The sequence below is a fragment of the Psammomys obesus genome, unplaced genomic scaffold, assembly GCF_907164565.1.
Source record: "Psammomys obesus unplaced genomic scaffold, mPsaObe1.curated_primary_1811, whole genome shotgun sequence".
Taxonomy (NCBI): domain Eukaryota; kingdom Metazoa; phylum Chordata; class Mammalia; order Rodentia; family Muridae; genus Psammomys; species Psammomys obesus.
Genome location: NW_026596109.1, coordinates 16,326,511 through 16,340,020, shown reverse-complemented (window position 1 = coordinate 16,340,020; position 13,510 = coordinate 16,326,511). Strand labels below are relative to the sequence as shown.

General features: G+C 44.8%; 1 protein-coding gene across 1 annotated transcript in view; it reads right to left on the bottom strand.

Moving 5' to 3' along the window:
• Positions 1-13,510, bottom strand: part of Eml6 (EMAP like 6) — a 233,400-nt gene that overhangs the window by 51,940 nt on the left and 167,950 nt on the right. Inside the window, 3 exon segments of the mRNA XM_055628808.1 lie at positions 4,695-4,826; positions 5,002-5,154; positions 8,097-8,238. Coding sequence (XP_055484783.1) covers positions 4,695-4,826; positions 5,002-5,154; positions 8,097-8,238 — 427 coding nt within the window.

Below are 13,510 nucleotides of genomic sequence, written 5' to 3'. Positions count from 1 at the left end.
CTTTCTTTCTTTCTTTCTTTCTTTCTTTCTTTCTTTCTTTCTTTCTTTCTTTTTTTCCAGATAGGGTTTCTCTACGTAGCTTTGGCTGTCCTGGAACTTCACTTAGTAGGCAAGGCTGGCCTCGAACTCAGAGATCTGCCTTGCCTCTTGCCTCTGGAGTGTTGAGCAAAGGCCTGAGCTAGCTCCACTTCTGGGCTTCTGGTTCATTCTCAAAGCCATTTCTTTAGCTACAGCTTCTTGCTTTTAGAGGCTATCAACTTTGCAGATCTTTCAGTAAACACACGCTTCATCATTATTTTGAAATGTCAGTTAGTTTGCATGGGTTTCTGTTTCTTGTAAGATAGAATATGAATTAAAACAACCGGAATTATGGGTATGTGTTTTCTCCCTTCTTTTAAATTGTTATATGGAAGAAATGTTTAGGTCACCACTCTTTCTTTCCCTCTGCCTCCTGTGCATTCTCTTTCTCTGCTTCTCTTCTTATTCCCGCCCCCAAGTGCATGTACTGACACACCACACTGAGGCTGGAAACAAGGAGCAGAAGCAAAAACAAACAAACAAAAAAGGCTGTGGAATTCCTGTATTATTGCGCCCAAATAACAGAAACTGAATTCTCCCGTAACTCACATTTTTATCACGAGAAAAGTCTCTTAACAGAGGAAACAGGACAGAAAAACAAGACAAACAAACAAACAGGAACCAAACCAACCAAACCAACAGTTCTCACTGCCCAGGAGAGATAGGCGGTCACACAGAGCAAAAGCCACATGCGTTACAGGCCAGGATAAATACAGAATTGTTCCACATGAACCCGACTTAGGCCATTGGCAGTGAAAATGGAAATGAAATGTCCTGTGAAAGCTCCAGCTCTTGATGGGCTAAAGATCATGTAGTCCTACCGTTTTCAGAAATGCACTTTTACTATCTAGAATAAATCCTGTGTTCCGTCTCCCCCTGCGTATTCTTTCTCTAGTGTTCCATGCATGAGTTTTCATTTGGGGCACTGACATTCCTGCAAAAGCAAATGAGCCTGCCGTTGCCATGGGCACGAAGGCTGCTGAAGCTGGGGTTGTGCCTGTGCCTACGCGCCATTCTCAGCCCTGCCAAGCCAGCTGGCTCTGGCAGATGCTCTCAGTATTTCTGACAAGATAAGAGGAACAAACAAACTCCTGCATCTAAATTTTGCTCTTTATCCCTTTGCTCTCAAGGCCTCTGCTGTGAAAAGGTAGGCTGCTTTTGGGGAGCGTGGCATATTCCTGGGATGTCGCACTTTGGGACCCAGCACATCTGGATGACAGATAGTTCACCGCTGACGGGACTGTAGTTAAACAACAAGTTTAACTGCAAGTGGCCTGGGTGCACCTGCTCCTGTTCTCAAGCTGGTGTAGACTTTAAAGATCACATGTATTTATAGGGACCTCTGAGTGTGACATCTTCACCTGACTGAACACCCTTTTATGAAGCGGGGGTCAGTTGGTTTTTCAAGAGCCTTGGCCTCTGCCTCCTCTTACTTTGAGTGCCTCCCCAGTCCTGGGAGCTAGCCTTGGGTACAATAAAGGGCAAGAAGGTATTGCCCTTCTACCTGTCCATGTGATGGCTCCACTCTGGGGTACTCTACACAGACTCTCTCAGTGATCATCTGCCCCCAGAGCAGCAACCTGGTCATGACCAAAAAACAAACAAACAAACAAACAAACAAACAAACGTGGGTTTTCTATCTTGAACTCTTTCTTCTTCAGTATACAGCATGCAATACAAGGCCTGCACACTTGAGAAAAACAAAAATGAACTCAACTCTCCAAATGTAAACCCAAACTACAGTATGGCACGACCTGCTAAGACAGCTACCAGCCAAACAGAACATCTGAGTTCTAAGAACACGGTGCAAACGAACGGAACGCTTGTGTGCTGCTGCTCGCAGGAAGGCAAACTGTGAAGAACAGTGCAGAGGTTGCTCAAAAATTGCCAACAGTCCTAACAACTGCATACTCCACCACTTCCATTCCTGGCACTGAAAATGTTCTTGGAACGATACTTGTGCACTCAGATTCGTAGCGGCTTTGTTTACAGTGCCTAAAGTGTGGAGGTAACTGAGCTGTGTATCAGCAGATACACACCGAAGCAAAATGTGGAATGGACACATAGCCAGCTCTCATGTGCCTCAAGAAGGGATTCTGAAGAAGGCATCCGTTGCACGAATGATCCACAAGGACACCATGTGGAGGGAGATGAGCTAGTAACTAAAGGACAATCCTGTGAGATTCCACTAAGATGAGGAACACACAGAAGCTAATTTTAAAAGGCACAAGGTAGAAGTTTCTAGGGACTGCCAGGAGAGCTACTGCTTGCTAGAGAATTAGAGTCTCACAGCAGAGGTGAGCTCTGAAGGTGGGCAGTGGTAATGGCCACACGAGAGAGGGGATACATCTGTGCTTGGAATGGTGTGTTTAATAACGGCAACATGTTTATACATATTTTGCATTTAAAATATCTTTAAAATTTTTCAAATGGCGCACGCTGTAATTCCAGCACTTGGGGAGGCAGAGGCAGGTGGATCTCTGTAAGTTTGAGGTCAGCCTGGTCTACAAAGTGAGTCCAAGACAGCCAACGCTACACAGAGACACCCTGTCTTAAAAAACCAAAACAAAAAAATTTCCAAATCAAAATTACATATATCTCATTTTTCTATTGGCTCTTCACTTCCAAAATAAAACCAGTAATGGGCAGCAGCGACTGCAGAAGGGAGAGTTCACACATCATGTCAAGGGTTGTGGCTGTGTGTGCAGTGGACTCAGAACAGCCACCTCACTCTACATCCACGGAGAAAGGAGGAATAGGAGAGTCACTGCCTTCTTGAGCTTTTAAGACAACAGAACAGAGAATACAAGAGAAGTGGGTGGTGAGAGGCAGCTGTTCCGATCACCCTTCGGCCACGCCAACTCTGACTCAGGTGGCAGCACTCCTGCCTGACCACAGACTTCTTCCCATGACCCTCACTGTCTGTCTGTCTGACATGGCCCTGACCTGAAAGCCCTTTTTGGGACTGGCACCTCTGACAGTGGTTATATGGTTTCCTTTCTACCTACCATACTCCAATAACTCTCGCAGGCCATGAAGTGCAAATAGATTTCAAATTCTAGCGCAGCAAATCATGCCATGGCTAAACAGCTGCCTGGCCCAGTCTGAGACTATCTCAAGAAATACTTGAAATAAAGTATTGTTTATTAAGTAACTAGATATTAAGTAATAAAACTAATTAAATGTTAAATAAAAATAAAATAATAGTTAAATAAGAACACCAGAGTCTCTGGAGGGATCTCTTTCTGGCTCAGGCCCTTGCCACCTTTCTCTGACTTTATTGGTTGCTTTCGAGAATGCGGCACTCAGAGTGACCTAGAGCTACCCAGTGCGTCCAGAACAAAGCTCAGTATGCATGAGTGTGATGGAACACATCCATTTCCTCTACCCCCTCAGCCGAGATCACTCACCACTTCTTAACCACCCACTGGCCCTCCTGCCTTCCCAGCTCTGCACACCGTGTTTCTTCTGCCTGGGATACTCCTCCTTAACTGGTGACCCACGCCTACAAAGGCATCTTGGATTTCCCTTGGAGCTCGCTCCTCAGGACACAGAGAGCACTTGCTGTTCTTCTACCCCAAGAGACTGTGGCTTCTCAGCAAATAAGGATCCTGCCCACTCCTAACCGTTTGCTCCAGACTCTTAACATTAGCCAAGTCTCCAGACTGGATCTAACGCTCTTTCCCTGTGTAGTGCTTACAGTCCACACTAATACTGACTTGGCCCATCCTGAGCCTCCTGACTGCTTCCTCCACACAGCTCCTCATCTGATGCCTACATCATTGCACTCCTGTAGTCTTTCAGAGAAAGCCCATCTCTCTCCACAAACTGTAATTTTTTTCATATTTTCTCTCTCTATATTTTCCATATTCCTCTATTTTATTTATTTATAATATTAGTTACAATTTATTAACTTTGTATCCCAGCTGTATCCTCCTCCCTCATTCCCTCCGAATTCCATCCTCCCTCCCTCATCTCCTCCTTGCCCCTTTCTGAACAAGCCCATCTCCTTCCCTAAAGTATAACATTTTCTATTTTACAGAGAATGGAAGCCATGCCTTACTTCTAGAGCCACATTTTCTGACTTAAGACTTGCAAATGGTAGATTCTAGCCGTCTTAAACAGACAGGTCTTCATGATTTTTTGGAAGCAACTTGGAGGAGAAAGGGGAAGCTAGGAGCTTTGGAGAGCAAAGATAAATTTAGGTGAGCTGAACACAGCTTTCTCTCCCCACTGACAGATGAACATTGCTTGAGGGCTTTAGGGGCTGAACTCCTGGAGATACAGTGTTGGTTAGGAAGGATGAACAGACAGGCAAGGACAGATCTTACACAACTCAAGCATGCACGGTAACTCAAAGCAACATGTTTTCTTGAGCTTAAGCCCCAGAGGCTTCAATTAATAATGAGAAGTTCATGGAATAGAAAGATTCTCAAAATGGTAACCATAGCCACTTCTTGACTGCAGGTTAGCCTGGGCTGCTGGGTTAGCCTCATGCAGGGACTGTGGGTCTTCTTCCTGCTTTTCTCTAAAGCTCAAGTGCCATTCTCTCTGGAAATGATACATGAACATGGGCTGAGTTTAAGTTACGTCTTAAAAACCACAACCTGCTTTACCTCTAGAGTCCCAGTCAATGTGTGTGATGTAGCTAGACGCTCCTTTACAGATGCCAACCCTCTTGCTCGTAAGCACGTTGTAAATATCCACGAAGTTATCATGGGACGCCACAGCAAGGTATTTTCCCGTATCTACAGAGACAAGTACGCGGTTAACAGCAACACATCTGAGGCAGAAATTCACCGCCAGGAACTTAAGATTTTGAAGTGGGAGAAAAGTCAAAGAAACTTTTAGAACAGTCCATTTTTATTTAAAAGAAATTGTCTCAAGATTTCTATTTTTAAAAGTAACTACTGCCACCTTCACCTTTTGAAAATTTTATGTCAGAGATCATTTCTTTTCTGTGATGGAAAGAGACCATGTCTTCTACGGTGTCGGCATTTACCACCAAGAAACTCCCATCATTCAAGCCAACTGCTAAGGCTTTCCCATCAGGGGAGAAGGCACAACATCTTCCTCCTGCAAAAGGATCCAAGAGAAACACAAGTGGGCACTTCGCTGTTGAGTAAAGCAGATGGAGACACGGCAGGAACATGCATGTGCATACCACATTTTACATGTGACTGAGCCTTTAGCACTCTCCAGGTGGGAATTAAGATGTCATCATTTGGGGACTAGTGAGACAGTTCTGTGGGTAAAAGTGCTTCATATACAAGCCTGACAACCTGAGTTTGAGCCTGTTACCATGGTAGAAGGAGTGGACCAACTTCCAAAAGTTGTTTCTAGACTTCGTGTGTATGTGTGTGTGTGTGTGTGTGTGTGTGTGTGTGTGTGTGTGTGTGTACATATAACATAATAAATACTTATTTTTAAACCTCTAAAAATGGCATAATTTAAATATGTCTTCCTCCCACACACTAGCAAAATCACATGTTAGGGCTGGAGAAATGGCTCAGAGGTTAAGAGCACATGTTGATCTTACAGAGGAGCTCAATTTTGTTCCCAGCACCGTATCAGTGGGCTCACAACTGCCTGTAACCATCATGTCAGGGAATGTGACATGCTCTGACGTGGGCACCTGCGCACACCTCCACACACCTCTACACAGACACACAGATACACATAATTAAAAAATAAATCTTGCTGGGCACAGTGGCGCACCCCTGTAATTTCAGCACATGGGGAGGCAGAGGCAGGTGGATCTCTGCAAGTTTGAGCCCAGCCTGGTTTACAAGCGAGTCCAGGACAGCCAAGGCTACATAGAGAAACCCTATCTCAAAAAAAAAAAAAAAAAAAAAAAAAAAAGGAAAATACATGTTAAGTTTCCATGTTATCCGTTTGTTTCTTTATCTTGGAGTATTTGGGCCTTTTAAGGCAGGTAGGGTGAGCTGGTCCAAGAGAGGGCTGGATAGATAATACATCCTCTGACAAAAGAGGACACATTCAAAAAGACAAGCTCTCTAACCAATTTCTAGAAAAAATTTTTGGGATGTCATGACTGAAAACACATTTGTTTTATTTAGAAAACCCGCATGATTTTAATTTTTCTGCTCCATAGACCGCAGTGCATAGATAAGAGGTGGAAAATTCTAGTTGACACAGTCCTAATCATGCTGCCTTCTGCTGAGGTAGCTCAATCCAGCCTCCACAGGGACCCACACCTCTGCTGACAGATGTTGGAAGCTGGGTAAAGCCGGTCACTTTGCAGTGGCCTAGGCAAGCAACATCTCCATTCATTTGGCCACTTGATGCTTATTCACCTCCTGTGAGGCGGTCGTGCCACTGGTACCGGGACAATGGAAAGAGCAGCTAGCCCTGGGGAGAACCATCACCTACCATTCAGATTAAGCCGTGGTCTCAGAGTGAAAGGAAAGATATCAATAATTACACCAGAATAGCAGGGGGAATTAGATGAATTGTTATCTAAGATACAACAATGGTTGCGTAGTTTTTATCCTGGGGAATAAAGTCCATTGAGTAGCTTCCACAGCAACACCCAGGCCTCATTTCACAGTGCAAGTTAGTGAAGTTCGGTTGTTTAGATCATGGCTTTGGACTTGGTTGAAATCCTTGTTCTACCACCTGCCAAGTTGTAGGAGCCCAAGGTAAAGTGGGGCACTGTGGGAAGATCGTGACAACCAGGGCACAGGCGTGCTCTGTGAGGCCACCGTGCTGCGGTTTGCACTCAGTTTCACTCTTTATTACTTGGGTGAGCTCGAACAAACTACTACAGTAACCTGTCTCCACTTCCTAATCTGTAAGTGATGAGAATAACGACCTTGTTCCCTGGCTCTCTGCAGAGTACACATGATGTGCATGCTTTTCAGCTCATGACTGTTGTTACCAGCTCAATATGTTTTCATTTTGCATCGTTCCTCTAGACTACCCCCTGGGTCTCCGCATAAACAATGACAGAGTACAAACATTTAAAGGCCAGAGCCAAAGCTCAGCCTTTGCTGCCTTAAGGAAGCAGTCCTAGGTGGCAGGTTTGAGCCGTGCTTCTGTGGCCTCTTGTTCTTGCGGGATGGCTTCATTCCACCCTTCGCTCGTCTCCATCTACTCTCGGCCTGAGCAGATTGTGTTAGGGGCTCCCTTTCATCTTGGTGTCAGGGTAGGTTTGGCCAAGATGGAGCACGGCAAGACTGGAGGTGGAGCACTGGGAGGTTGGACGTCCGCTCTTCCAGCTTCCTGAAAAGCCACCGTGTCACACACTTCTCCCTCCCCATCCCACCAACCACTCTGGCCATTTGTCTCTGCAAGCCCAGGCCTGGCAGTGACACCTGCAGTTACCGGTGGCATAGCTCTGTATATTCTTGGTCATTTCTTTAAACCCTACCCGCCCCTTTATGAAGAGTACTACTTTTAGACGCTTCTCAAATTACCCAAGTAAGCAGGCCAGCTGCTGCTGGGACTCCTTTCAAATCTCGTCTATATCTGATTCAGGAGATAACCCTGTGCCCTGTGGGATCCTCAGGGCTTGACATACAGAGCTACCCAGGAAGCATTTGCTGAAGTGCTACCTCCTGGCACACCGGCTATGTGCCGATGTCTAACACACATTGAGGACATCAGGTATTTTTCCCTACCAAACTGATCTTTTATTTTCTATAAATTCTGGCGACTGTTAGTCCTAGAGATAAACAGTAGTGTTTTTTTTTTTTCATTTTGTTTTGTCTATAGAAGCTGACACACTTTTCAACGAGAAGAAGACATGCCCCAAGTATCTGTGCAGTACAAGCCGAAAGAATGGTGCTGGGGCCCTCTGAGACGAGGCTAGCCTTCTGGAAAATCTCCACGTGCTCTTAATTTTAACCACGTGGTGAGCGCTGAATTCCCTTGACTATTTTTTGGGGTGTGTGACAGGTGCTTATTAAACAGTAGCTGAATGAGTGAGTGCGTGAACCCGACACAGACTGTTGCCTGTAAACAGACGCCTTTACCTGCAAGGAGAGGTTCTGTACCTTTTTTAAGCTTCCGTACTGCCAGCATACGGTGCTGGGAGGATAATTCCCAGATCCGAAGGGTTTTGTCATCGCTTACTGTCGCACAGATGGGCAGGAGAGGGTGTGCCGCGAGCCCCCACACTTCCCCTTCCATGTGTCCCTGTGGCGAGGAAACAGTGCAGAGCAAAGCCATGCCTTCTGGTGAGCTGCATATTCAGGCAGAGAGTGCCGCAGACAGGTTAAGACATGAATAAACAGCTTCAAGATGACCGCACTAGGCCATTTCTTCCATATGTCCTTTAAGCTAGGTGTTGACGATACAAATCATTCTCTCAGAAGGTAAAACGCAGGACTCATTTGTTTATAGCGTGGAAGACATTGTATCACCTAGCCACAAGCATCCATGTAAACGGCAACGTTCCCACCCTCACCCTCGTTTTGCATGGGTGTGCACATGTACATGATGGACTACATAGGTGTCTGTACTTTGTGTGGGGAGGACGAGGTTAACGTTGGTTGTCTTCTTTAATTGCTCTCCACCTTAATTTTTGAAAAGGGTCTCTCAGTGACTTGGCGAGGCTGGCTGACCAATGGGCCCCAGGGAACCACCTGGCTTTGCCGACCTCCGGGCCCTCGCCTTGGAGTTAGAGATGTCTGCTTTTAACGGAGAGCCTAGCTTTAACACAGGTGCTGGCATCTTGCACTTACTTTGAAAAGCAAACACTTTCCCATCTGAGCCATCTCCTTAGAGCCTTTCCCTGCTTTAACTGCATAACCACACTGTGTAAACAGTTGTGGTAAGATAACTTAATCACAGTGACACCGCAATCGAAAGGACTGCCTCTGTGAATCCACACTCTATGGCGTAGGCGCCGTCCATCTTTGTGATGGAACTAGACAGCAATATTATTGTTTCTCCAACTGTAGTCCTTCAAATGCATTGCATTTGGTCTGCTCCCATACTTGGGATTGAACCTAGGGCCTCATGCACGCTACTCATTTAGTCTGGATGTATTTGGTATGACTGAAAGGAAATAAACCTAGATTTTAACTCGACAGACATAGGTGTAGCTCAGAACCCATATTTGTTCATAAATTGGTATGCCCGTGTGCCAACAGTAATCACCAGAAAGCTGAACAGTGCTAAAAATATACATGGAGACAATTCTACTCTCCCATGTCTTATCACATACAGAATACCCCAACTGCCTTAGAAACGGTAACTGAGATAAAACAGTAGTTAAACATCAACATTAACATGAAGAAAACAACTCACTCCTCAATAAAGCAATCCAGAGAAGATATTCGTGCTGCACAGTGATAAGCAGTTACTGCCCGGCTGTAACAGGCATCACACACACACACACACACACACACACACACACACACACACACGTCCCGGGGGGGGGCGGGGGCTTGCAGTTGGGATGCTGTTGGGGAACAGGCAGCTTTCCAAAGGGAAATCGGATGACAGCTTCTCCAGGAAGCTGTCTGAGCAAAACAATGTTCTGGCAGAAGATGCAAACTTCCAGCTGTACCAGGCAGTCATGTATCTGGGGAAGAGCAGAGCTGAGCGGCAAGGTTTGGTTCTACAGCCCTCGGAATCGTGTTGATTGCATCCTCAGCGCAGGTCTTTTTGAAAGTCCTTCACCTCAGAGTCACAGAAGATTGGGTACCAAGCCATCCCAATCACTCTCTCTCGGACTGAGAGTTGTGCACAACTAGGTTCCTGCAGATCAGGTTCTGTGATTCTTTTAAACCACCTGCTCAAACTGGTTTCAAAATGATTATTTTTCTCAAGCTGATCACTTTTAACTCCTACATGGTACAGGGACAGTGAGGCAGGCTAGAAAGACCCTAAATGACACAAGAAATGAACCAAGATTTGACTTTACTCGTCACTTAGGAAGCTGACCATAGCAGTGTAATGTCTCCATTGTACTGGTTATATTCCAAGTGTGCTCAGTGGGGTTTTCAAAACCTGCTACCAGCTGCTGGCACCCCCAGTTCCCGGAACAGCTGCCCTGGTCTTAGACAGCACTTCCACTGCAAGTGTGTCAGAAGTCACTCAGAACTGGAAAGGAAGTTCTGAAACTTGCCCACAGCTGTGTAGCTGATGTGGCTTTACCTCACCTCTGTGGTACCTGAACATCCCCCAGCATCTGTGTGGCTATGGTCCAAACATGGCTATGGGCCCCCAGGGAGAAGTTAGCCCTTATTCCATTATGTCTACCACAAAGCATAGGGAGACCATTTCAGGAACCTCAAGGATTAACTGAACTGTAAAAGAAACTTTTATTCCCCTGTTTCAGTTGTTGTCTTGGAGGCTCACTGTCTTTGTCTGCTAACACAGGCCTAGTCCTGGAAGCTTCTGGCCTCCATATAATCCAACCTAGGCCTTGACTGTTTTATGCCTCTGAAACTTACTGCTTAATAATCTCATCCTTTCTTGTTCTTTCTGAATTCATAGCTGGCTGGATCAGCTCCAGCTATTCTGGCTCAAATTCCTCTCCCAGCTGACTTATTCCATCTGGCTTCTCTCTTGACCCCTAAATTGCTTTGTTTGGCCTCAAACTAACTCCAGCAATCTGCTCTACTATCCCTTCTCCTTCTTCTTCTCTGGCTCGTTCTATCTTCACCTGGGTCTAGCTTGTTCTCTCATTCAACCTCCCTCTGTAAAACTGTCCTGGTTAAACTGCTTCCTCTCTCCCGTTCTCTGTGTTGCCCCCTTAGGTAGCTTCCCTTTCCTCTCTGTTCTCGTGAGAGTTGGGTGTATCCTACTCTGCCTTCTTCTATCCACGCCAATCTGGCCATGTGCTTTGTTTGCTCCATGCTGACCCATGTGGCTCTGCCTCCTTTTCTCCCTCCAGTACTCTCTCCTTCCCATGATCCTTCTGTCTCCAAAGTCCTTAGATGTTAGATCTGCCCCTCATATCTGCCCTGCCCAGGCGTAGCCCCCCTCTTTTTTTTTTTAATTAACCAATCAACTTTAAATTAGGTAGAACAAGATTTACACAACAAGGACAGGTGTATGTGAGAGTGTGCTCATCTGGGCAGCAACCAGATCTTGGGGAGCAAAATAATAACAATCAAATCTGAAGCACCAGACCATGCTGTTATAATTTCCCCATTTTGTCTAATTAAAAAGGCTAATTTTAAAAACTATATACAGTAAGAACAATTATGAAACAATTATAAAAACCAGTAGGTGAGACTTACATACATAATATCTTGTTTAGAAAGTTAGTTTGTAGATGGACGCACCCATGTTTGAAAGTGATGTCTAACTGAGAGGCAGGAAAAGTGACGAATCAAAGAAAGATTTGACAGAAAAGGATGCGTCCAACTCTCATGAGAACAGAGAGGAAAGGAAAGCAATTTAAGAGAGCAACACAGAGAACGGGAGAGAGAGAGGAGGCAGTTAACTGGGACAATAATACATGACAGGGGAGAACAAGTAGACATAGGTGAAGACAGAATGAGCCAGAGAATGAGGAGCCAGAGGATTAGAGCAGATTGCTGGAGTTAGTTTGAAGCCAAACAGAGCAATTCAGGGGGCAAGAGAGAAGCCAGATTGAACAAGTCAGCTGGCAGAGGAGGTTGAGCCAAAAAAGCTGAATTGAACCAGCCAGCCCAGAGCAACAAGAAAGGATGAGCTTGTGAGCTTATTAAGCAGTAAGTCTCAGAGGCTGAAAAGGTTCTAGGCCTAGGGTAGTTTGTATGGGGGCTAGAAGCTTCCAGGACTAGGCCTAGGTTAGTAGACAGGCAAGAAGCCTCTGAGACAACAACTGATACAGTTGAGTAAAAGTTCTTTTCACATACGGTGTTCAACATGGTTGGTAAAAAAAAAAAATCCACCGTTATTGAAGAAGAAAGTTCACAAACATTGCAGAAGCAAGGACATCTGGCAGGATTGTCACAGAGGACAGTAGACACCCGACAGAAAGACACAGAGGAGAAATGTACCCGGGATCATCTCCAGAGAAAGATTCAGTGCTTCCTGGATGAATTTGGCTGGATGCCCAGACAGACTCAGGAGACCTCAGAGCATTGGGAGCCTCGAGCCTAGAGCAAGAAACGACTCAGGAGCCTCCAAGACAGTGAGTCATAGTAAGCTACCCCAAGTGACAATTTTAATTATATAGACAAACTTTTCCTGCATTAAAAATGGGAAATTCTATTTCAGTGCCTTGAGAACAAGGGTAGGAGTTGAGGAAATGGAAATGAGTACTTGAAAAAACCATTGCAGTACTCATTGTAATTATGACCACCAGAGTAAACCCCTCTTTACTGTCAATTGCAATCTTTATATTTTTGCTCTCAAAAAAAGGTTGAAAAAAAAATAGGTGTACAACAAGAAAAATTAGCCATGATAATACAAATGCGCTTGAGAGACAAGAGACAGAGAAACTAAAAAAACAGAAAATGCTTAATTGTGAACGTATGGTATCTAACGAAATTGAAGATCAAGATAGACAACCCCATAATAATGAGTAAGAAGCCTGGTTTGATGGAGTGGAGCCCAGAGCACTGACAAAGATGAGCCTGGAATGAGAGTGCCAAAATGTCTAGTTTATGTGTAGATTCATAAAGATCTAATTGTACCTTGATAACTAGAAAGGGGAAACAAGGTTAGATGAAAGACACTGGAAGATGGGGGGAAAAAAAACTACTGAATTAAATCAACCTATACACTTTAAAGATGTTTTAACATCAGAATGAAACTCAGGGAACATGTTATATTGGGGAAGAGGTTTTGCCTATATTTCCATAGGTGATGAAAGACTATGAGTTGCATCAAAATTGGTAAGGATCCTTGATTCAAATAAGAGAAACTTCCAGATCTGGGTGTGGAGGCACACATTTGTAATCCCAGCACTTGGGATGCAGAGGCAGGAGGATCTTTGTGAGTTCAAGGCCAGCCTGGTCTACAAAGGGAGTCCAGGACAGCTAAGGCTACAGAGAAACCCTGTCTTTTAAAAAAAGTGTGTAGGGGTGCAGCTAAATTATCAGTTTTATGGACCAATAGATCAAAAGAAGATATATCTATGGTTTCTCACCCACACTTGGATCTGATTTGGATGATAAGATTCCAAACTTTGAGCATGTATTATCAAGGGATAAGGGTCCTTGAGAATATAAACACAGGTTTCACATGTGGCCAGGATATCTGTAGTTAGTGGCCAGAGGTACACTACAGACAGGCTCCTGGGGTGACCTCTGCAAAGCCCCTGGTTTCAGAGCCTAGCACAATCATCTCCTCTTAAGTGTGGCATGACCTATGGCTTGATTCTAACCAGTGGAATGTGGCAAAGGTGACAGAAAGTTATAGGGAACTTTTATAGGGAACGTGATATAACTATGTTGCAGAAGATTGTGGTATCTTTTCTTTCTTTCTTTCTTTCTTTCTTTCTTTCTTTCTTTCTTTCTTT